The 21513-nt window shown below is 45.1% G+C and overlaps 1 protein-coding gene across 2 annotated transcripts in view; it reads left to right on the plus strand.

Moving 5' to 3' along the window:
• zfyve27 (zinc finger, FYVE domain containing 27) overlaps positions 1-18650 on the plus strand; it is a 202218-nt gene extending 183568 nt beyond the window's left edge. For both annotated transcript variants that reach the window (XM_078223097.1, XM_078223098.1), the window contains 3 exons: positions 14272-14318; positions 15572-15653; positions 18100-18650. In XM_078223097.1, coding sequence (XP_078079223.1) covers positions 14272-14318; positions 15572-15653; positions 18100-18164 — 194 coding nt within the window. In that variant the 3' untranslated portion in view covers positions 18165-18650. The remainder of the gene's footprint in view (positions 1-14271; positions 14319-15571; positions 15654-18099) is intronic.
• Positions 18651-21513: the final 2863 nt, after the last annotated feature.

Below are 21513 nucleotides of genomic sequence, written 5' to 3' on the forward strand. Positions count from 1 at the left end.
GTTTGAGTCTGAAATACCAGGACTCCTCTGTGGCAGCTGCAGCTAGTTTCCTGTTTATAGTACAGCTCTGAGTTGCACAGTCACTCGACGAATTTACACCGCGCTGGAGTAGCATTGAGATTTCCTAAGGACAGAGGAGAAAGCGCCTCCCATTAAAATGATGGTATCTCCCTGTTGTGTGCGTTGCAGTCTGAACCTGACAAACAATTGCAGATCCCTCAGAGGAAGGTTAAACCCAGACTGAAAGTTGGGAGGGTAGGTGTGATCTCTTCACCTTCCAACTCTTCCCTGAGTTCACAGTGTTGCAGCTGTGAGAGGAGAGGCATCCCTGTCCCACAGCCCCTGCCATGACCCATACAGGTTGCAGCCTAGAACAGGGTGGCTATTAGAAAGAAAAGTGTTTTTGCACTTGCAAACCTTTGAACTTTATCACTTCTCTTGAAGAAACTTGCTGCTCCCTGGGAGACATAGCCCAGAAAGAAATAGGTACAGCGGTCTCTATCTTGCAGTTTTCAGAGGATGGCTAGTTGCGTAATCTACAATGATGCGTAACATTGGCCTCTCGTATAATTTACTTATGATTTGACCGTTGTTAGGGTTACCACCCTCCAGAAAGTAAAGATTAATCACCAGGCCATTCTGTGAGCAACAGGGAGGATAAAAATCATTGTGGTAATTAAAATAAATTTTTCTAATTTTCTCTGGACATTTTTGTTTGTGAATTGTAGAAGTTTTGGGGATTGAGGGCACTGGGAAAGACTGCTTGACCGTGAAGAAGCATGTAGAGTCTTTTTGCTTTCCAACTGGCCATGAGCAATAGTGGGAAGAAGCCACATGATGGAATCTCCAGGAAAACACTCGACCAGCGTTGTCAACCTTCGCCATTCCTCGGCTAGGAGACCAGGCCTCGGAGCAGCCAACCCTTTCAGATCTTCCTTCGCCATCGACCTCCTGCAGATCTACCCAGCAGAATCAGAATGGCACCGGGGCAACTCGCAGGAGCCCTGTCAGTTCTTCTCTGTTTGCACTCCTGTCTCCCACTCCTTCAATGGCATGGGCCTGAAATTTGGAAAAGGGCCGTTCCTGGCAGTGTTGCCTCATCTGTGGATAAATCCTGAATCGGAACTCCCAAGATCAGTTGGCATCGGGGAAGAAAGAAGTTGCTTTTTACGTAGCAGAACTCTCAATCTCAGAATGCCACAGAGCACTTCACTGCCAGTGGAGGGCTTCTTTGACATTTAATCACAGTTGTAATATAGGATAACACAGGAGCTAATTTATACACAGCAAAACCCCCCCAGACAACAATAAATGTCCAGAAAATCGGATTTTCTTTGTAAGAGATGTTGGTTGAGGGATGAATATTGGTCGGGATACCTGAGAGATTTCCAATAGTGTGTCGACCTTAGGAGGCAGACACCGACTTGGTTTAGAGTGTCATCCGATAGGTGGGGCCTTCAACTCTCACTTGGCGACTGTGCACATTGATTGAATTATAGGATCTAAAATTTTCGAAACCCTGTGATGAGCACTTAAATTGCCCCATGGAGACTATGGTTTCAGGCACTGTTGCTTTATAAGGATTTAACATTAAATCATGTGACTATTCTATTAAATTTAAAACTATAAGACATAGAATCTACATTGCAGAAGGAGGCCATTTGGCCCATCGAGTCTGCACCGACAACAATCTCATCCAGGTCCTATCCCCGTAACCCCATATATTTACCTCCTAGTCCCCCTGACATGAAGTGGCAATTTAGCGTAGCCAATCCACCTAACCCGCACACCTTTTTTGATTTGATTTGATTTATTAATGTCACATGTATTAACATTCAGTGAAAAGTATTGTTTCTTGCGCACTGTACAGACAAAGCATACCGTTCATAGAGAAGGAAAGCAGAGAGTGCAGAATGTAGTGTTAACAGTCATAGCTAAGGTGTAGAGAAAGATCAACTGAATGCGAAGTAGGTCCATTCAAAAGTCTGACAGCAGCAGGGAAGAAGCTGATCTTGAGTCGGTTGGTACGTGACCTCAGACTTTTGTAACTTTTTCCAGATGGAAGAAGGTGGAAGAGAGAATGTCCGGGGTGCGTGGGGTCCTTAATTATGCTGGCTGCTTTTCCGAGGCAGCGGGAAGTGTAGACAGTGTCAATGGATGAGAGGCTGGTTTGCGTGATGGATTGGAGTGTGGGAGAAAATCGGAGCACCCGGAGGAAACCCACACAGACACGGGGCGAATGTGCAGACTCCACATAGTCACCCAAGACCAAAATCGAACCTGGGTCCTTGGCGCTGTGAGGCAGCAGTGCTAACCACTAAGAATAATTGAGAAAAAAGTTAGGAATTCTGATGGTAAGGAGTTTTTAATTTTATTATCCAGTGTAAATGATGTAGATTGAAAGCACACTATGGAGCATTTCTTTGTTGATGTGATTTGAAACACATCAGACCGTGCAATGAGGAAAGGCCATTCAGCCCATCATATTCCATTTGTTTCATGGGCCAGGTACATTCTGAACTGTCTGCAGAAATTTGGCTTTGCTTTCACCTCTACATGCGTGACCGTGAAGGAACAAGTACAGCGAGCCAACTTGCTGAGCCTTCAGCTCTTGTTGGCATGAAGCAACTGGGTCCTGTAGCTTCAGCAACATTCCACCCAGAAGGCACAAACATAGGACACGAATCCAAGCCATGTCTCTGCCTCCTGGACGGTATTAATGTTGTTTAGTTGTGACATGTTGGAAGGGGGAGGAGATCCATTCCACAAAGTCGGTCTCCAGCGTATCCGCAAGACTCGAAGACTCGGCCAACCCCATCTGTCTTGCGTTCCCCACCAGGGAATGCTGGCTTTCTCTGCTCCAAGGAAAACAAAACGGCTTGAGCAACGTTTGAGGGGCTATTAAGAAACAACTGCAGCCAGCAGATTCTTTGAGTCTCTGCGAAGACTTGGCAGGGTTAGATTCCCAGGATTTATGCCCTGTGTATTTGGAAGGTGGGGGGGGGGAATGTACTCAAAAGTCATTTTTTCTTTTCTTTTTGTTGATCCAATACCCAACCTATTACTGTCTATCCAAATTTCATCATACTTATGCTTTGTAAATACAGTGATATGAGATGTATCACCATAAAGTCATAGAAACATAGAGGTCTACAGCATGGAAACAGGCCGTTTGGCCCAATTTTCCATGCCACCCCTTCTTTTAAGCTAGTCCAAATTGCCCACATTTGGCCCATATCCCTCTATACTCATCTTACCCATGTAACTGTCTAAATGCTTTTTAAAAGACAAAATTGTACCCACCTCTACTACTACCTCTGGCAGCTTGTTCCAGACGCTCACCACCCTCTGTGTGAAAAAACTGCCCCTCTGGACCCTTGTGTATCTCTCCCCTTAAACCTATGCCCTCTAGTTTTAGACTCCCCTATCTTTGGGAGAAGATGTTGACTATCTAGCTGATCTATGTCCCTCATTATTTTATAGACCTCTATAAGATCACCCCTCAGCCTCCTACGCTCCAGGGAAAAAAGTCCCAGTCTATCCAGCCTCTCTTTATAACTCAAACCATCAAGTCCCGGTAGCATCCTAGTAAATCTTTTCTGCTCTCTTTCTAGTTTAATAATATTATTTCTATAATAGGGTGACCAGAACTGTACACAGTTAGTATTTAATTTGTGCGACAGTGGTTTTCCCCCCCATCAGTTGGAGAACCGCTAAGGGTCCTGATACAATTTAAATGCAGCCAGGTAGTTACTTGATTTATTATTGTCACATGTATGGGATACAGTGAAAAGTATTGTTTCTTGCGTGCTATACAGACAAAACATACTGTTCATAGAGTACATAGAGAAGAAGGAAAGGATAGGGTGCAGAATATAGTGTTACAGTTCTAGCTAGGGTACAGAGGACAAGAGTAAGAGACAGAATTAGAGGGTATGCTTGGAACAGCTACCAAGAAGTTGCTGCACTCCGGTGCTATCTTGGATGTGTTGGCCAGCGTGGACTACCTGCTACATTGAGGCTCCAGTAAAGTGGAAATTCCTCCCCCTGAGAGTTGCTCGTCAGTCTGAGACCTGCAGCACCACCACACATGGGGGCTGATGCCAGTGATGTTCGGAAGCCTTCAGAAGGGATCATAGCTGGACCCCAGGAGATAGGGATGTGAGATGGTCATCGTGCGTAGGGAATCACCAGTGGAATGGGGGTGGGTTGGTGGGAAGAGGAGTCAGAAGCAAGGGCAGTGGAGGTGGCTACAGCATACCCCCCCACTTTCCTCATGCCGAGTCCTTTGGGTTCCCTGGTAGACTGCTGCTGGTTTTCTGGGTGGCTCGCGAAAACATGGGAGCGCCATTAAATCCTGGTGGGCTCAGGAGTAAGTGTTTTTGAATTGCTCAGTAATGAACCTAATTGACATCCTGTGAGCAGGATTTTTGTGTCGGGCCTTTCCTGGTCTCCACTAAACTCGGGACACTTTTCCTGCCATCGGGAATCAAACATTGGGACTCCCGCTCAACTTCTACCCCCCCCCCCCCCCATTAAATTCCACACACTATCTTTTCTCCAGGCTCAGCATGAAGTATTGAGATATTGAAAGTATATGTTGGTGTGGACTATCCCATGATTCCATCATGTAGAGAGTTTGGTGTGCCCACAGCATTACTGTTCTTGTTAGTGGTAGAGGTCACAGGGATAGGATGTACTGTCAAAGTCACCTCAGTGAATTGGTAAAGAGCATTCAGCAGATACTACACCAGTGATCTGAGGGGAGGGAGGTTGGGGGGTGATCATTGGTGACCCTGTCATTGAATGCAACAATCAGGCAAAGTGTTGAGTGTCTTAGTTCATATTGCAACTGCATTCATCCAAGAGAGTTGTGAGTATTCTATCACATTCTTGACTCGTGGTTTTGGTGGGTCAGGAGATGAACGACTGATTGTAGAGTAACCAGACTCTGTTCTTCTTCTCTGATAGAATCCCGACAGTGCAGAAGGAGACCATCCGGCCCATCAAGTCTGCACCAACAACAATCCCACCCAGGCCCTATTCCTGTAACCCCTCATATTTACCCTGTGAATCCCCCTGACACTAGGAGCAATTTAGCATGGCCAATCAACCTAACACGCACATCTTTGGACTGTAAGAGGAAACTGGAGCACCCGGAGGAAACCCACACAGACATGGGGAGAATGTGCAAACTCCACACAGACAGTGACCCAAGGCTGGAATTGAACCCAGGTCCCTGGCGCTGTGAGGCAGCAATGCTAACCACTGTGCCACCCTGCCACCCCATATCTTGTATCCATGATGTTGATGTGTTTTCTTTTATTCATTCGTGGGACATGGGTGTCGCTGGCTGGCCACCATTTATTAAGAAGTCTCACAACACCAGGTTAAAGTCCAACAGGTTTATTTGGTAGCAAAAGCCACTAGCTTTTGGAGCGCTGCTCCTTCGAAGGAGCAGCGCTCCGGAAGCTAATGGCTTTTGCTACCAAATAAACCTGTTGGACTTTAACCTGGTGTTGTGAGACTTCTTACTGTGTTTACCCCAGTCCAACGCCAGCATCTCCACATCACAGCATTTATTACCCATCCCTAGTTGCCCTTGAGAAGGTGGTGGTGAGCTGACTTCTTGAATCGCTGCAATCCACTTGCTGTGGGTTGGCCCAGAATGACGTGAGGGAGGGAATTCCAGTATTTTGACCCAGCGACTGCGAAGGAATGGTGATATATTTCTAAGTCAGGATGATGAGTGGCTTGGAGGGGAACTTGCAGGTGGTGGTGTTCCCATGTATCTTCTGCCCTTGTCCTTCTAGATGAAAGTTGTCGTGGGTTTGGAAGATGTTGTCTAAGGATCTTTGGTGAATTGTAAATTATACAGTGCTTTGGGAAGACCACGGATACTGCATCCAGTGTGCGACAAGATACAAGGATGTTGTGATTGGTCTGTTTATTGTGCCCCCTGCTGTCCTAATCCTCCCCAGTTTCATTTTTACACTATTCTTTTAACTACCAGAATGCGGTTCACCAACCCTCCCATAAAGCATGTGAGTTCTCCATCCCTAAAATAATGGACATGCTTATAGTTATCGTGCCTTGTTACCATATTCAGAGATCACAAGGTTCCTTATGTTGTAGATTGTTGTTGAAGAGGTCACTGTCGTTTTGTAGACAAATATAGTAGTCATTCTGAACACAGGATGTTTACCACAACATGAGAGGAACTTGCTGCTGCTGTTCAAGTAGCACCAAGGGATCTTCATCTGAACTGTTAGATAAAACAGATAACGACTCAACATCTCGCCTGAAGAAATCCCAGCTCTAACAATGCAGCACTTCCTCGGTGTCGCATTGGATCATCAACCCAGATTACATACTCAAGTCTTGGAATGGGGCTTGAACCTGAGACCTTGTGACTTGAGGTGAACGTGTTGGCGACTAAACCCAGATGCTGTGTGTCTGCTTCAGCCTGGCGGAGAAAGAAATGTTATGGTAATGTATTAACCAGCGTATTCGCAGAAAGAATGAGACCCTCCCGGATATCGGTCTGTCCCACACATCCCCAGTCTTCAACCTTGGCCTGCTTCTCTCAACTTGTTGACTTGGGTTAAGGATGCTACCAGCCAAATTGGCCTGACCGTCTCGGTGGCCTTCCTTCGTTTGGAGATGTATCCAACCCCAGGTTTCCAAGTCTTAATGCTCTGTGCCATGACCCTCTGCCAGACCCAACACACCTCCAGATCTCCCATTGTGAGGGGTGGTGTGGGGGGGGAGGGGGATAAAATAAAAATCAGTAAATCCAAACTTTTACTGTTTATGGAATTGGCTCAAGAACTGATAAAGGACGCGTTTAACGTGTTTGTCTTTTAGCTCAGGGATGCGACCTAACTACTCGTTGACCTGTGTTTTGATAACCTCAGCACTTTTTTTTCCCGCATGTTCAGCAAATGTTGCTGGGAACCTTAGTCACAGTTGCATTTAAACAGATGGAGCTTTCAGAATATAAACACGCTTTCTGTCCAATTACATCTGGAAAAATGATTCTCTGCTGAATTCTCTTCCTTTTGCATTATCAGTCGGGATAACTGGTATTCTGCAGAGAAGTACACTCTTCACTTAACCCAGTCGCTGCTGCAGCACCTGCCTCGCGCCCTTGTGTTCACTGACTCTCATTGGTGAGACATTTTCCCAATGATTTCCAAGGCTTGAGAATGGCGATCTGGGGCTGTAGCAGAGGGTAAGTTGATTTTGATGGGATGGGGGTAACCCGCATTCTCAGAGAGTAGCGATAAAACACCTGCTTGGCTCCATTGGTAGGACTCTCATCTCAGAAGCTAAGTGTTTGAAACTTACACTAGTTCTTACACCCCTGGCCTATACCAGTATGAAGCCTCACAACACCAGGTTAAAGTCCAACAGGTTTATTTGGTAGCAAAAGCCACTAGCTACCAAATAAACCTGTTGGACTTTAACCTGGTGTTGTGAGACTTCTTACTGTGTTTACCCTAGTCCAACGCCGGCATCTCCACATCATGACCAAACCAGTACTCCAGTACAGCATAGAATCATAGAATCCCTACGGTGCAGAAGTTGGCCATTCGGCCCATCGAGCATGCATCGACAACAATCCCGCCCAGGCCCTATCCCTGTAACTCCACGCATTAACCCGCTAGTCTCCCTGATACTAAGGGGCAATTTTAACACGGTCAATGCACCTAACCTAAGAAGGCGAATGGAATGTTGGCCTTTATCGCGAGGGGGATAGAATATAAAAGCAGGGAGGTCTTGCTGCAACTGTACAAGGCACTGGTGAGGCCGCAACTGGAGTACTGTGTGCAGTTTTGGTCCCCTTATTTGCGAAAGGATATATTGGCCTTGGAGGGAGTGCAGAGAAGGTTCACCAGGTTGATACCGGAGATGAGGGGTGTAGCTTATGAGGAGAGATTAAACAGATTGAGTCTGTACTCATTGGAGTTTAGAAGGATGAGGAGGGGTGATCTTATAGAGACATATAAGATAATGAAGGGGCTGGATAGGGTAGAGGTGGAGAGATTCTTTCCACTTAGAAGGGAAACCAGAACTAGAGGGCACAGCCTCAAAATAAGGGGGGGCCGGTTCAGAACAGAGTTGAGGAGGAACTTCTTCTCTCAGAGGGTAGTGAATCTCTGGAATTCTCTGCCCATTGAAGTGGTGGAGGCTTCCTCGTTGAATATGTTTAAATCACGGGTAGATAGTTTTCTGATCGATAAGGGAATTAGGGGATATGGGGAGCAGGCGGGTAAGTGGAACTGATTCGCTTCAGATCAGCCATGATCTTGTTGAATGGCAGGGCAGGCTCGAAGGGCCAGATGGCCTACTCCTGCTCCTATTTCTTATGTTCTTATGTTAACCCGCACATCTTTGGAGGTGGGAAGGAAACCAGAGCATCCACAGGAAACCCATGCTGACATGGGGAGAACGTGCAAACTCCACACAGACAGTTACCCAGACTGGGAATCGAACCCGGGTTCTGGCGCTGTGAGGCAGCCATGCTAACCACTGTGCCGCCCGTAAACTGAGGGTGGTTTCATCTTTCAAGTGAGGTGTTGAAGCCAGGCTCTGTTTACCTGTTCAGGTGGGCACTGGAACTTTAACAGATAGACAGTAGGCTTGGTTGCTTGAAGGATGAGTTCACATTGGCCCAATCAGTCTTCGTTCAAACTGATCCAAAGAGTTTTTTCAAATGTTTTCAGGTTATAAAGTAGAGGAGAGAAATTATTCTTGATTATACTTCTCTTCCAGATTGTTGGAAGGGTAAGCAATACCACTCAACTTCATTCCTGCAAGAGCAGTTGTTTTATACATTTCTGTAGCTATATTAATTCACTGTTGAATTCGGGGGGCACAGTATATTGGAGCCAGCACATTTCACAGGGAACTGGATCAGTATTTAGCAATAATTTGATTTAACTTTGATTTGATTTATTTGTCATGAGGGGTGTAGCTTATGAGGAGAGATTAAACAGATTGGGTCTGTACTCGTTGGAGTTTAGAAGGATGAGGAGGGGTGATCTTATAGAGACATATAAGATAATGAAGGGGCTGGATAGGGTAGAGGTGGAGAGATTCTTTCCACTTAGAAGGGAAACCAGAACTAGAGGGCACAGCCTCAAAATAAGGGGGGGCCGGTTCAGAACAGAGTTGAGGGGGAACTTCTTCTCTCAGAGATGGTGTGTATTAGCATACAGTGAAAAGTATTGTTTCTTGCGCGCTATACAGACAAAGCATACCGTTCATAGAGAAGGAAAGGAGAGAGTGCAGAATGTAGTGTTACAGTCATAGTTAGGGTGTAGAGAAAGATCAACTTATTGCGAGGTAGGTCCATTCAAAAGTTTGATGGCAGCAGGGAAGAAGCTGTTCTTGAGTTGGTTGGTACGTAACCTCAGACTTTTGTATCTTTATCCCGACAGAAGAAGGTGGAAGAGAGAATGTCCAGGGTGCGTGGGGTCCTTAATTATGCTGGCTGCTTTGCTGAGGCAGCGGGAAGTGTAGACAGAGTCAATGGATGGGAGGCTGGTTTGCGTGATGGACTGGGCTACATTCACAACCTTTTGTAGTTCCTTGCGGTCTTGGGCAGAGCAGGAGCCATACCAAGCTGTGCTACAACCAGAAAGAATGCTTTCTACGGTGCATCTGTAATAGTTGGTGAGAGTCGTAGCTGACATGCCAAATTTCCTTAATCTCCTGAGAAAGTAGAGGAATTGGTGGGCTTTCTTAACTATAGTGTCACTATAATGCTAATGGATGAAGGATGTGAAACTAGTTCCATTCACCCAAGACCTTTCTGTTTGTTGACTTAGATGGGCTCATTTTGAATCATGCCTTCTCCTCTCACTATGGGTGTAATTCCCTCCAGCCCTGCAACCCTCTGGGAACTATGCATTCCACCAATTCTGCCTTTGTGTTCAGTCTGACTCCTTCGTAGCTCCATTGGTGGCCTTGTTTTCAGCATCAAGGCAAAGAGCTCTGGAAATCCCTCCCTAAATCTCTCTACCTTTCTCTCATCCTTTAAGACCTACTTTAAAATTTACCTCCTTGACCAAGTTTTTGGTCACCAGTATAAAAGCAAATTACTGCAGATGCGGGAATCTGATAGTGGAGTCAGACACTTTAGGAACATTTAAGCGGTTATTGGATAGGCACATGGAGCACACCAGGATGGTAGGGAGTGGGATAGCTTGATCTTGGTTTCAGATGAAGGTCGGCACAACATCGTGGGCCGAGGGGCCTGTTCTGTGCTGTACTGTTCTATGTTCTATGTTCTAAAAAGCGAAAATGCTGGAAAATCACAACCAGTCTGACAGATGACGAAGGGTCGTCCAGACTCGAGACGTTAACTCTGTTCTCTCCACAGATGCTGTCAGACCTGCTGAGGATTTTCCAGCATTTTCTGTTTTCCTTTTGATCTCTAGTATTGTCTTTTAATTACTTTTTATTTGATAACATTCCTAAGAAGTGCTTTGGGATACCCTGCTGGGTACTATTTAAATGTAGGTCATGGACATTTGCAGCATGGAAACAGGCCTTTCGACCCAACTTGTCTGTGCTGCCCAGTTTTTACCCACGTTTGGCCCATATCCCTCTATACCCATGTAAATGCCTAAATGCTTTTTAAAAGACAAAATTGCACCCACCTCTACTGCTATCTCTGGCAGCTCGTTCCAGACACTCACCACCCTCTGTATGGAAAGAATTGTCCCTCTGGACCCTTTTGTATCTCTCCCCTCTCCCCTTAAACCTATGCCCTCTAGTTTCAGATTCCCTTACTTTTGGGAGTGTAGGGTATCATAGAATCCCTACAGTGCAGAAGGAGGCCATTTGGCCCATCGAGTCTGCACTGGCAACAATCCCACCCAGGCCTATCCCCCAATAATCCCAAATATTTACTCCGCTAATTCCTCTAACATATGCACCCCGGGACACTAAGGGGCAGTTTAGCATGGCCAATGTACCTAACCCGCACATCTTTGGACTGTGGGAGGAAACCCACCCATTGTTTTTTGGAAAGAAAGCATTGAATTTTCCAAAGCTCAAGTTGACCAGAAATTGCCTCTCTGGTCCTTTACGCTCAGAGTGACTGAAGGGTGGCTTTTCTCTGTTCCTATACTCCTGAAAATTAATCTCCTGCGTGGCAACATCACTCCTTACATTCTGGACTTTTGATTGGCTGCGCAGCAATCCCATTGAGCAGATCTAAAACAATTAAAAGTGTATTTGGAAGTGTGTCACTGATCTAAAATGGAGAATGGGAGACAGGAGGGGGAAAACTCAGCAATCATTTTTACAGTGGTTTTAAAAGGAAGCTTTGTTCGGACGAAGAGTGAAATTTTGAGTAATAGAAAGAAAATGTGACAGGGAATTGGAGAGTACAGTGAAGTCGAAGGGAGAGGGATAAAAGAAGGAACAGAAAGAAAGCGCTTAAAATTTTATTATTTTTTAATTAAAATTGGATTTTAAATGCTTATTTCCGTTGTGGTTACTCGCCCTGTAATAAAGCTAACCCTGCTCTTTGAGAGGTTTCATTATTTAACAGTGAGAGAGCTGGAAAGGGGTTGACCCAGGGAAGCGAGTCATTTCCCTGGTCGTGAAGGGTTAAAGTCACAGAATCATAGAATCCCTGCAGTACAGAAAGAGGCCATTCGGCCCATCGAGTCTGTACCGACCACAATCCCATCCAGGCCTTATTCCCATACCCCACACATTTACCTTGTTAATCCCCCTGACACTAGGGTCAATTTAGCATGGCCAATCAACCTAAGAAAACCGAGGGTGGGGGTTGATGGGAAATATTCATCCTGGAGTTCAGTTACTAGTGGTGTACCGCAAGGATCTGTTTTGGGGCCACTGCTGTTTGTCATTTTTATTAATGACCTGGATGAGGGCGTGGAAGGATGGATTAGTAAATTTGCGGATGACACTAAAGTCGGTGGAGTTGTAGACAGTGCGGAGGGAAGTGGCAGGTTACAGAGGGACATAGATAAGCTGCAGAGCTGGGCTGAGAGGTGGCAAATGGAGTTTGATGCAGAAAAGTGTGAAGTGATTCACTTTGGAAGGAGTAACAGGAATACAGAGTACAGGGCTAATGGTAAGATACTTGGTAGTGTGGATGAACAGAGGGATCTGGGTGTCCATGTGCATAGATCCCTGAAAGTTGGCACCCAGGTTGATCGGGTTGTTAAGAAGGCGTACGGTGTGTTAGCTTTTATTAGTAGAGGGATTGAGTTTCGGAGCCAGGAGGTCATGCTTCAACTGTACAAAACTCTGGTGCAGCCGCACTTGGAGTATTGCGTACAGTTCTGGTTGCCGCATTATAGGAAAGATGTGGAAGCATTGGAAAGGGTGCAGAGGAGATTTACCAGGATGTTGCCTGGTATGGTGGGAAGATCGTATGAGGAAAGGCTGAGGGACTTGAGGTTGTTTTCGTTAGAGAGAAGAAGGTTAAGAGGTGACTTAATAGAGGCATACGAGATGATCAGAGGATTAGATAGGGTGGATAGTGAGAGCCTTTTTCCTCGGATGGTGATGGCTAACGCGAGGGGACATCGCTTTAAATTGAGGGGTGAGAGATATAGGGCAGATGTTAGAGATAGGTTCTTTACTCGGAGAGGAGTAAGGGCGTGGAATGCCCTGCCTGCAGCAGTAGTGGACTCGTCAACATTAAGAGCATTCAAATGGTTATTGGATAAACATATGGGTGATATTGGAATAGTGTAGATTAGAGGGGCTTCAGATTGGTTTCACTGGTTGGCGCAACATCGAGGGCCGAAGGGCCTGTACTGCGCTGTAATGTTCTATGTTCTAACCCCCACGGTGGCACAGTGGTTAGCACTGCTGCCTCACAGCGCGAGTGACCTGGGTTCAATTCCCGTCTTGGGTCACTGTCTGTGTGGAGTTTGCACATTCTCCCCATGTCTGTGTGTCGGTTTCCTCCCACAGTCTAAAAATATGTGGGTTAGGTGGATCGGCCATGCTGAATTGCCCCTTAGTGTCAGCGGGACTAGCCAGGGTGAATGCTTGGGGTTATGGGGATAGGCCCTGCATGGGATTGTGGTCGGTGCAGGCTCGATGGGCCGAATGGCCGCCTCCTGCATTGGAGGATTCTGTGATCTTTCGGACTGTGGGAGGAAACCGGAGCACCCAGAGAAAACCCGCACAGACACGGGAAGAATGTGCAAACTCCACACAGACAGTGAACCGAGGCTGGAATTGAACCTGGGTCCCTGGTACTGAGAGGCAGCAGTGTTAACCACTGTGCCACCGTGCCGCCCAGATAGTCCATTACAAATAAATCATTTTTTTAAAAAGCACAAGTTATGACTTATCACTTCTTGAACTTTTTTTAAATAGGAGTTCATTTAGGTTAACATGCTGATTATTTATGGCATTCTAAAATATTAGCAATAGCTGTGAACATCCACCAGTCTGTGAGAACTCGTGAATGTTGAGACTGGCTGGCTCAGAATGTGATTAACCTGTTGTCTTTGATATCGTAAGAAGTTTAACAACACCAGGTTAAAGTCCAACAGGTTTATTTGGTAGCAAAAGCCACACAAGCTTTCGAGGCTCTGAGCCCCTTCTTTGATATCTTTGATATCAAACAAAGTTTCCTTGCTTTTCCAAATCCCTCCAGGGCCTTGCCTCTCCCTGTCTCTGTAAACCGCTCCAGCCCCACAATCCTGATGAGATATCTGCACACTTCAATTCTGGCCCCCTGCACACCGCCTTTCCCCCCCCCCCCCCCCAGTTCTCACTGCTCCACCATTGTTGACCCTGCCTCCAGTTGCCTCGGCCTAAAACTCTGGAATTCCCTCCCTAAGCCTCTCTCCTCCTACCTGTATCGCAAAGCTCAGATGCACAGTCGATCATTGAGGAGCTGCAGCGCTCTCACACCTCCCACCGCTGTATTTTCTTTCCCTCTGCTTACGCATTGTCAAGTTCACTCGAATTCTCAGTTATTTTTGTACCGTGTTTCTCTGAGAAATGTAACCCTGTGATTTTTATTTAATTGAGGCAGTCCAGCAACGATCCCCGAACGGAGTGACAAAGCGAGAACCCGATTATGCCAACTGCATTTCCAGTGAATTAATATTTAATGATTGTTCCACAGCATGCTGTGGCAATCAAGAGTGCAATAACAGAAGAGGAATGCAGGGTCAATGTGGAAGAAGCTTTGTTTTAATAGCTGTGCTTTTTAATTTATGTTTTTATTACACTTTCTTTCCTCCTTCATTTCAGGAAATTGTAACAGCTGCAATGCCACGTTTTCAGTCCTGAAGAAACGAGTGAGTGTTGTTTTTTTAAGTCATTCATTCTTTTGTTAAGTCATCAAGCATGATGTCTATCTTTATATTAAAAAAAAGAGATGGAATGGTTATACAGCAGTGTTAGCCGTGGTTCAGTGAGTACCACACTCACCTCTTGAGTTAGGAGATTGTAGGCTCAAGTCCCAGAGACTCAAGTAACAAGAATCCAGGCCGACACTCCCAGTGGTGTAGATTCATAGAGAGAGTCATAGGGCAATACAGCACGGAAACAGGCCCTTCAGCCCATGCCGACCATGCTGCTCTCCCAGCTGGTCCCAATTGTCCACCTTTGGCCCATATCCCCCTAATCCTTTCCCATCCATGTACTTATCCGAATGCTTTTTAAATGTTGCTATTGTACCTGCCTCAACCACTCTCTCTGGCAGCTCATTCAATATACGCACCACCCTCTGCGTGAAGAGGTTACCCCTCAGGTCCCTTTTAAATCTTTCCCCTCTCATCTTAAACCTGTGCCCTCTAGTTTTCAATTCCCCTTGCCTGGGATAAAGACTATGTGTGTTCACCCTATCTGTGCCCCTCGTGATTTTATACACCTCCATAAGATCACCCCTCATTCTCCTACGTTCCAAGGAATAAAGTCCTAGCCTTGCTTACTGCTCCTTATAACTCAGGCCCACGAGTCTTGGCCATATCCTCATAAATCTTCTTTGCACTCTTTCCAGTTTATCAATATCTTTCCTATAACAGGGTGATCAAAACTGTACACAATACTCCAAGTGCGGCCTTACCAACAACTTCTACAACTATAACATAATGTCCCAACTCCTATATTCAATGCCCTGACTGATGAAGGCTAGTGTGTGAAACACCATCTTCACCACTCTCTCTGCCCGTGACGCTGCTTTCAATGAACTATGTACTTGTACTCCTAGGTCCCTCTGTTCCTCACCACTTCCCAGGACCCTACCATTCACTGTACAAGTCCTACCCTGGTTTCACTTTCCAAAATGCAACAAACTGGTTATTGGTGTTAATGCCGTGTGCAGACTGGTTATTGATAGTTAATGCTTTGCGCAGACTGGTTACTGGTAGTTAATGCTTTGCGCAGATTGACAGCTGGTGCTAAATATAGATTGTGCAATGCATCAATCACTCTTTGGGCATTGGCATTGCATTGGGCAATATCTTGGTGCGCGATGCTGCAAATAAACTGGGTGTGTGTTACGTAATTGCTCCTTTCATCACAGTTTTTGTCTTCTGTCCGTGCTTAGCGTAACTGCAGCAACTGTGGCAACAGCTATTGTTCGAGATGCTGTTCATTTAAAGTTCCCAAGTCGTCAATGGGAGCAACCGGTAATTATGACTCTTGCTATTTCTCTCGTGCCATAAGCTTTTGTGTCTTCTGGTGGTTTCCTTTCAGTTACAATATATATGCAAATATAGAAGCAGAATACTGCGGATGCTGGAAATCTGAAATACAGAAAACACTGGAAAACCTCAGCAGGTCTGGCAGCATCTGTGGAGAAAGAAACAGAGTTTGCAACTGGGGCGGAGTCATTGAGTAAGAGTCCTGCAGCCTCCTCATCCCAGCTTGAGATCGCAGAGATCCCCACAGTGCAGAAAGAGGCCATCCGGCCCATCAAGTCTGCACTGACTTTCCGAAAGAGTATCACACCCAGGCTCTCCCCTGCTATCCCCTTAATCCCACCCATTTTTGCCATGGCCAATCCACCTAACCCGCACATCTTTGGAATATGGGAAGAAACCGGAGCACCCGGAGGAAACCCACGCAGACGCGGGGAGAATGTGCAGACTCCATACAGACAGTCACCCAAGGCCGGAATTGAACCCGGGTTCCTGTTGCCGTGAGGCAGCTGTGCTAATCACTGTGCCACTGAGCCGCCCAGGAATATAAAAACAAGTCTTTAGCTCCTCAGTCCCATTCTGCCAAAACAATCAGATCGTGGCTAATCTACCACCTAACTCCCAATTTTATCTCCCACCCCTTTATACCTTTAATTAACAGAAATCTATTAATCACAGATTTAAAATCAGCATCATTTGCCATTTGTGGAAGAAAGTTCCAAACATCTACCACCCTTTGTATGTTAAAAGTGTTTTATAACTTCTGAAAGGCCTGGCTGTAATATTTAGGCTGTGTCCTAATCCGTGATTTGCCAACCAGCTCAGTATTGACCCTATCTGTTCCCCTTAATATATTGGAAACTTTGATCCGACCTCTCCTTAATCAATGCTAACTTGTATAATCTTGCCTCGTACTTTAATCCTTGGGATGTGTGGATCATTCTGGTAAATCTATACTGGACATGCTGAAGGGGCAATATATGCTTCCTGAGGTGTGATGCCCAGAACTGGACACAGCAGTCCAGCTGTGATCTAGTCAGTGCTTTGTATAGCTATAACTACACTAAATTGATTTGAAACTTGGCACCAAGGCACTTCCACATCAGATATTGTGCAGACCAATGCCTTCTTTGCTCATGTGCCTCAGCAGTGGACTTCAGAATACCTACTGCAGAATTTGTTTCCCATTCTTGCCTTCTCTGACTGAGGCTACCTATGGCCTTTGAATAAGGGTCAGTTTTGCTTTGCCTGCCCACTCGGTACTCCATTGTGTGTCATTTCTCATGAGGTTCATCCAGAGATGACTTTCTGTCCATCCAGTTTTGAACCCAGGAGTCCCTGTTTTCCTTCAGTATGGCCGTTTGCCTGTTGAGATGTCAGATTGTTATTAATCAGGTCAGAAACTCAAAAGTGTTTTATGAAGTTCGCCAAGATCATAAGTTTTGCAATTTGAATTTGACTAGGGTAAGCATGAGATGTTTCACTTCAGGTATGAGTCAAATGATCCACTAGGGAGCTTTTATCAAATAAACTTTATTTAAGAATACAGCTAACATATTACAAGCAAGAAAAAAAGCCCCATGATGTTGTATAAACCTTAGCAACTATATGAAATGTTCCAACCAAACAAACCTTAAAACATACCCTTGTCACGGGTTTAGCACAGAAAATACGAATGCTCACATGATGCTGGAAGTTAGTCCTTTGGTTGGAGAATTGAAACTCTGACTTCCCAGCCTCGTAACTTCCAGCAGCCATCTTGATGCACACACAGACCAGTGTGAAGTCAGGACAGCTTTCCAAAACACCAGGGAGAGAGAGACTCTAGTTACTAGCTAGCAAACCACCAACAGCAGAATGTTCACTCCAGGAAGGCAAGAAGACCTACTTGCAGCTATCCAGCAGAATTTACAATACCCGAGAGAGAGAGAGTGAGAAACACTGCTTTTCGGTCTGATGTCCAAACACCTTCTAAACTAAAAGCAGCCAGCAGCCCAAACACTGAAAATGAAAGAACTTCTGTCACCTGTCGCTCATTCTTCCTCCAACAATTCGGGGTCATAAAAAAAAAAAATCCTAGAAAGTACCTGAGGCGCAGAATAAAAATAAACAAAACCCCATTCAAACCATTGAAGCAATAATAAAAGGATTTCTTGCAGACAGCCCGGCAACAATGAAAACAAACCTGCTTACAAACTGCAGAGAACACGATTTTTAAAAAAAAATTCTTAAAGGCACATTAGCGTCACAAGATGCAGATCGCTTTGTCCATCCCCCTCTCCCTTGAGTGAACAGAACTGCATACGTTCTATATATTGTAAATATGGTCTTCAAGTTGTCATTTTGGTTGAATGGGAGGAAGCGACGGAACTTGCAATTCTGCTGCCAATGGGTCGTATTCTGGTATAACTGTTTACCTCTCTCTCTCTTTCAGCGCCAGACGCCCAACGGGAAACTGTCTTTGTGTGCGCACAATGCCACTACATTTTGAGCAAATAGAACGAGGCGTTCATTCTTTCCCTTCTCCCTCCCCTTTTAAATGTAAATTTTATTTTTACATTTTAAATAAAATGTACTGTATCAGAAAACTGGAGAGGACGGAGAGGTGGATGCGAGAAAAATCTGTGCTTGTACGATGGGTTCTCCGGTGCTAAGGGATTAGGGCTGCAGTGTAGCTATCAGAGCAAAACCTTTCTGGAATCAATGTTTGTTTGTCATATAAAATAATATATAATATATAGATATATATATGTATGCTCACCGCTAAGTGCTGCCTTCTACTGTATATATTGTGGGATTAGACCTTTGCATTTTTTTTTGTATAGAGTACATTGTCAAACACTATTTAAAGAGCTGGTAAAGCTCTCCGAATCCTCCTAAACCATGTTTCTTAAGATTGCATTTTATGCTTATCCTTTAGTTTGATATCTGTGATGTAAGTCAAATACTTTCTAAATAAAAAGGACCTATTGTTGACAAATCTCAGCAGAGTGCCACAAGATTTGTGACATATTGTATAGGGTTTTTTTCTGGGGGTGGGGTGTGTGGTGTGGTCAGGGTTTCAGATTGTTATCTATAATTTTTTTTTAAAGTTTGCGTTCCTTGTTACAAAGCGGAGGTTGATCCCCCCTCTGAGAGCTAACACTGAAATGCCCAAAGAGGAGTACCTCGTCCTATAATCTGTAAAAAGTGTTTGTGAAGTGGTGGGACCTGCTCGTCAGCAACTCCTAGTGATTAAATACAAAATAAATATCTGACGCTCTCTCTAAAATCAACACGTAACAATTTATTTATCTAATTAACAGGGGCGGCACGGTAGCACAGTGGTTAGCACTGCTGCTTCACAGCTCCAGGGTCCCGGGTTCGATTCCCGGCTCGGGTCACTGTCTGTGTGGAGTTTGCACATTCTCCTCGTGTCTGCGTGGGTTTCCTCCGGGTGCTCCGGTTTCCTCCCACAGTCCAAAGATGTGCGGGTTAGGTTGATTGGCCAGGTTAAAAATTGCCCCTTAGAGTCCTGGGATGCATAGGTTAGAGGGATTAGCGGGTAAATATGTGGGGGTAGGGCCTGGGTGGGATTGTGGTCGGTGCAGACTCGATGGGCCGAATGGCCTCCTTCTGCACTGTAGGGTTTCTATGATTTCTATGATTTCTATGAACAAATTAACTAAAATATTCACAAGCCGAATAAATCCTTTCTAACTATTCCCAAATAAAACAAGATTCTAATGGAACGCTGTTCCAATAAATACAATTCCCACTCATTGACAAAAATAGAATTTAGTCACTCTCTAAATTACAAGCAGACTTTGTGTCTTCCAGAATATTCTGAGTCTTCTCTCTCGATTCTTCTGCCTGGAGCTTCTTTCTTCTTTGTTACCTTTGCTATCTGGATGGTGCTTTGAGCTGTGGCAGGTGGCAGCTGCTCTCTTCTTTTTGTCCCACTGCCCTCTTCTTTTATACCTGTGATGACATATCAGTATTACCCACAATAGGATGGGTCCTAGGTTGTCAAAACCATCAGATTTAAATTTAATAGGTTCTTGGTATCTGAGTGCCTGATTCAAATTTATTGGCTGAATTTTTAAAAAAGAATTCCAAAGCCTGTTGCCTTGGGAGCACTGCTGCTTGGCCTTTCTCGAAGCAAATGTTTCAGTTTGGGCTCTCTGTGCATTTGCATTTATTTAACTCTAAGCACAGAAAAAGCTCCACCTTTTAAACAGATCATGCAATGCTCTCCCGCCACCCCCCCCCTTAAAAAATGGGTAATTTTTAAAAGTTTTTTTTCCCTCCAACTCAGTTCATTTTTTCTTGCTCTCTTTCTCCCTATGCCTCTGGTTAAAGATACACTCTTGGCTCGCTCGCTAGGCTTCTCCCAGGTTCGATCATGTCTTCCAAGTGTGACATTTGGCAGCAAGGATGTTGAGTCTTTAGCCTGCGGCCCATCACAAACTCGGATGGTGCGAATCCATTATGTACCGGCAACGTCAAAAGCTGCAAAGCAATGTATGAAAGAAACCAAAACATAGAATCTTACATAGAATCCCTACAGTGCAGAAGGAGGCCATTCGGCCCATCGAATCTGTATCGACAACAATCCCACTCATGCCCTATCCCCGTAATTGGAATGACTTCATTCGGGCCATTGCGGTTGGCCTATTGGAGTATGAACTCCCTGATTAAAGATCCAATTGATGGGCCAACCAGGGAGTCTTTGCCTTGTACTTAACTGGAGTGTCAGTTCCTCTGACACCCCCGGAGGTAGACTGCTGACGGCTCGCACTCTGCTGCTGTGAGAATTTGTAAATAAAGGGATTTTGGTGAAGGGACTTCTACCCCCGCAGACTTATTATAGTAACCCCACATATTTACCCTGTTAAACCCTCTAACCAACGCTACATTCAGAATCTTTTGACCTCTCGTGCGTATATCCTTCCGTTCCTTTGTTTCTCATGTGCTTGCCCCCAAATGCATCGATACTATTCACTGCAACTACTCCTTTAGGTAGCAGGTTCCATGGGAAATACATTCAGCAACGGGATAGCCCCCCCCCCCCGGCTAGTGGAAACTGTTTCCTCCAACCTACCGTATCAAACTTTTAAAAAAATGAACCAATTTGGTAGATTTTTTAAAAACTATTGTATATACTAACTGCTCTCCCACTGTCAGTCTGGTCTCTGAAAAACAGCTTGAACCTTTACTGTCCCGTTGCTGAATGTATTCCCTATGGAACCTGCTACCTAAAGGAGTAGTTGCAGTGAATACTATTGATGCATTTGAGGGCAAACACATGAGAGACAGGAATGGAAGGATACACTCACGAGAGGTCAAAAGGTTGTGAATGTAGCCAAATCCATTTTGCAAACCAGCCTCCCATCCATTGACTCTTGTCTACACTTCCCGCTGCCTCGGCAAAGCAGCCAGCATAATCAAGGACCCCACGCACCCCGGACATTCTCTCTTCCACCTCCTTCCATCGGGAAAAAGATACAAAAGTCTGAAGTCACGTACCAACCGACTCAAGAACAGCTTCTTCTCTGCTGCCATCGGATTTTTGAATGGACCTACCTTGCATTAAGTTGATCTTTCTCTGCACCCTAGTTATGACTGTAACACTACATTCTGCACTCTCTCCTTTCCTTCTCTATGAATGGTATGCTTTGTCTGTATAGCGCACAAGAAACAATACTTTTCACTGTATGTTAATACATGTGACAATAATAAATCAAATCAAATCAAAATCATGGTATCACCAATCGTTCACCTATCACGCTAATGTGGTGACACTTGACAATGTTTCCTCCAGACAGCATTGCTTCCAATGCATTGTGGTCATCTGTCCAGGCAGTGT

This window comes from Mustelus asterias, chromosome 11 (assembly GCF_964213995.1).
Source record: "Mustelus asterias chromosome 11, sMusAst1.hap1.1, whole genome shotgun sequence".
NCBI classification, from domain to species: Eukaryota; Metazoa; Chordata; class Chondrichthyes; order Carcharhiniformes; family Triakidae; genus Mustelus; species Mustelus asterias.